The sequence below is a fragment of the Myotis davidii genome, unplaced genomic scaffold (genome assembly GCF_000327345.1).
Source record: "Myotis davidii unplaced genomic scaffold, ASM32734v1 scaffold1059, whole genome shotgun sequence".
Classification (NCBI taxonomy): domain Eukaryota; kingdom Metazoa; phylum Chordata; class Mammalia; order Chiroptera; family Vespertilionidae; genus Myotis; species Myotis davidii.
In genome coordinates this window covers 507,441-510,964 of record NW_006290038.1, presented here as the reverse complement: position 1 = coordinate 510,964, position 3,524 = coordinate 507,441, and the positions used below count along the sequence as shown (strand labels likewise).

The window sequence follows — 3,524 nt, the reverse complement described above, 5'->3', positions numbered from 1 at the left end:
GGCGGGGCTGCCTGTGTTTGTCTGCCTGCCAATCCTGGTGGCGACAGCCTACCTGGGTCCCCGGAGCTGTGGCTGTGCCACTCGCTGTCCCCGTCCTCCTGGCCGTCCGCGCTCTGCTGCGTGTGCTGCAGGCTCAGCTTGTGGCACACCTCGAAGGCCTGCCCCACTGTCCGGACGATCCGCATGGCTTGGCTCTGCGGGGAGAGAGGAGACGTGGGCACAGGATGCAGCAACCCTCGGTGAGGACACAGGGGGTCGGGGTAGGAGCAGGACGTCCAAGGGACAGGTGGCCAGCAGCTGGGCCAGCCAAGGAGAGAGACGAAACCTAAGGTGCTCGGACGTGCACACTCCCACAGGGAAGCACGGCCGTCCCTTCCTGGGACCCTCCAGGCAGCACACAGGCCACCTCAGTCCCGGCACCGTCTGCCAGCGGGAGGGACAGAGCAAACCCCACTCCGACTCAGCCAACACCAACGCCTCCTCAAAGGCAGCAGAAGGGTTGGCCCACACTCTCGGGAACCCTTTGCTGACCACGCTTTCTGCTGGAGATGTGGGGCCTGGGGTCCTGCACGCCAGGCTCTGGTGCCAGGGAGCTGAGAAGCAGTGGAAGCCGGAGCCCCAGACCCCAAGGCCCGGGAGCACACAGGCAGCGCTCAGCTTTGGGGAGCCTGCACCCGGCATCCCTGATACTGCCTTCTCCTTTGTTTTGCTATTTAATCTCTTCCTGGAACCTGAAGAGGTGAGACCAGGGATGGCCAGGAGAGGAGGGACTCAGAGGAGCCGGTGCCAAGCCTGGGGGATGCACGCAGGCGTGGGGAAGGCAGATCCCGCACTGTGACAGGGGAGTCTGCTCTCTGCCTCTCAGAGACAGAGGGGGGTCCGGGCTCAGGCCGGGACTCAGTACATGCTTCTCTGACCCCGCCCCCAACACGCACCACCTTGGACTGCCTTTCCTTTACCTCAATTGTGGCTGTCACTCTACACCTGAGTCTCAGACTACTCGCACTTGGGGTGATCTAGCTTTGGGTCAGCTGTGACCACCCGGTGACCCCACCTTCAACTCCCGTGGAGACACCACAGTCCCCTCACCAGCCAATGAGTGACCGCCAATGAGTGACAGCCGATGAGTGACAGCTGAGTGACAGCTGATGAGTGACCGCCAATGAGTGACAGCCGATGAGTGACAGCTGAGTGACAGCTGATGAGTGACAGCCGAAGAGTGACAGCGATGAGTGAGAGCCGATGAGTGACAGCCAAAGAGTGACAGCCAATGAGTGACAGCCGAAGAGTGACAGCGATGAGTGAGAGCCGATGAGTGACAGCTGATGAGTGACGGCCGAAGAGTGAGAGCTGAAGAGTGACAGTGATGAGTGAGAGCCGATGAGTGACAGCTGATGAGTGACAGCCGAAGAGTGACAGCTGAAGAGTGACAGCAATGAGTGAGAGCCGATGAGTGACAGCCAAAGAGTGACAGCCAATGAGTGACAGCCGAAGAGTGACAGCGATGAGTGAGAGCCGATGAGTGACAGCTGATGAGTGACGGCCGAAGAGTGAGAGCTGAAGAGTGACAGTGATGAGTGAGAGCCGATGAGTGACAGCTGATGAGTGACAGCCGAAGAGTGACAGCTGAAGAGTGACAGCAATGAGTGAGAGCCGATGAGTGACAGCCAAAGAGTGACAGCCAATGAGTGACAGCCGAAGAGTGACAGCGATGAGTGAGAGCCGATGAGTGACAGCTGATGAGTGACGGCCGAAGAGTGACAGCTGAAGAGTGACAGCAATGAGTGAGAGCCGATGAGTGACAGCCAATGAGTGACAGCGATGAGTGAGAGCCAATGAGTGACAGTTGAAGCAGCGCCCAGGCTGGGAGGCGCCGGGAGCCCCGCCCTGTGGGGTGACCGTGAACCCTGTGCTTCTCACACCCTGGATTCTGCTCTGCTCTCTGGCGTCGTGTGCAGGACGCTCTGCACCGGGATCCACACGGAGCAGCACTCCAGGCCGCGCTCTGGGTGTGACGCGAGGCTGCCCGCTGCTTCCAAGCCAGGTGGCTCCGGAGGCCCCTTGGCATCGAGGCCAGAGCACGCCAGTCTCAGAAATGGCGCAGGAGTCTGTCAGAGCCTTTTGGGGGGAAGATGCCTGAAGGGGGCCAGGAGGGCCCACCTGCCGCGGACGGGGCGGGGTCCCGGGCCACTGGCCGCCTGCCGCCCAGGCCTGAGCAGTGAGTAAGCCTCGGGCCCCGACAGAGAGGCCTCCAGGAGCGCCTCCATCCCCTGGCCGCACCACAGAGCTCACCTCACGGGCCAGGCCTGGTGCCAGGCAGCCAGCACGATGCAGAGCCCGCAAGTGGGACAGGCAGCCTTTTCCAGCGCCAGGTCTGGCCGTGGTTTGGCACTGACTGGATGTTCTCTGAAAGCATTTTTGTACAAATCCAGGTTGGCTTTACATAAGCCCGGAAAGCACGTGGCCATGGATCAAGTCTTCTGTCCAAAACCCACTTTCTCTTAGCGACCCAGAGCAGCTGCGGGCTCCCAGCTGTGGGCCAGGCTGCTGCGGCCGCTAAGGCGTCTTCAGAGCAGGAGGGACGCGCCGACTGCAGGGCGGCTCCCAGCGACTGTGGAGAAGCCGGAGCTCAGGGAGCACAGAACTGGTGACTTTGGAGACTGACCTTGTACCACTTGCCCTCGGGACACACAGACGAGTTTCTTTAAACCACCGACTGACTCATGTTGACAAAGCCCCCGGCCACCCCTCCGTTTATCCCAGGACGCAGCAAAAGCTCTGCCTCTGGGCCTCCCTCCTGGCAGGTGTGGTCCTCAGAGTGAGGGGCGCCCAGGCAGAAGCAGACAACGCAATTCAGAGGCTGATTCCGGCTCCTGGTCCAAGAGCAATTAGTTAATTGTGAATCTGCTGTGTTTTTTTTTAATAGCAATTCTTTATTGTTGAAAGTATTACATTTGTCCCCTTCTTCCCCCATTGACCCCCTCCAGCCTGCCACCGTCCTCTCCCTCCCCACCCCAGGCCTTCAGCACCCTATTGTCTGTGTCCATGGGCCATGCATGCATGCATTCAAGGTCTTTGGTTGATTACTCCCCTTTACATTAACCCCCCCTACCTTCCCTCTGAAGTTTGATGGTCTGATCGATGATTCTTTGTCTCTGGAGCTGTTTTTGTTCATCAGTTTATGTTGTTCATTATATTTCACATATAAGTGAGATCATGTGATATTTATCTTTCTCTGACTGCCATATTTCACTTACTATAATGCTCTCCAGTTCTATCCATGCTGTTGCAAATGGTAAGAGTTCCTTCCTTTTTACAGCAGCGTAGTATTCCATTGAGTAGATGTACCACAGTTTTTTAATCCACTCATCTGCTGATGAGCACTTAGGCCATTTCCAAATCTTAGCTATGGTAAATTGTGCCGCTATGAACATAGGGGTGCATATATCATTTCTGATTGGTGTTTCTAGATTCTTGGGATATATTCCTAGGAGTGGGATCACTGGGTCAAATGGGAGTTCCAT

The 3,524-nt window shown here is 57.6% G+C and overlaps 1 protein-coding gene across 1 annotated transcript in view; it reads right to left on the bottom strand.

Moving 5' to 3' along the window:
* Positions 1–3,524, bottom strand: part of NOS1AP (nitric oxide synthase 1 adaptor protein) — a 64,000-nt gene that overhangs the window by 5,293 nt on the left and 55,183 nt on the right. The window contains exon 5 of the mRNA XM_015563557.1: positions 53–194. Within this exon, the coding sequence (XP_015419043.1) occupies positions 53–194 (142 nt within the window). The remainder of the gene's footprint in view (positions 1–52; positions 195–3,524) is intronic.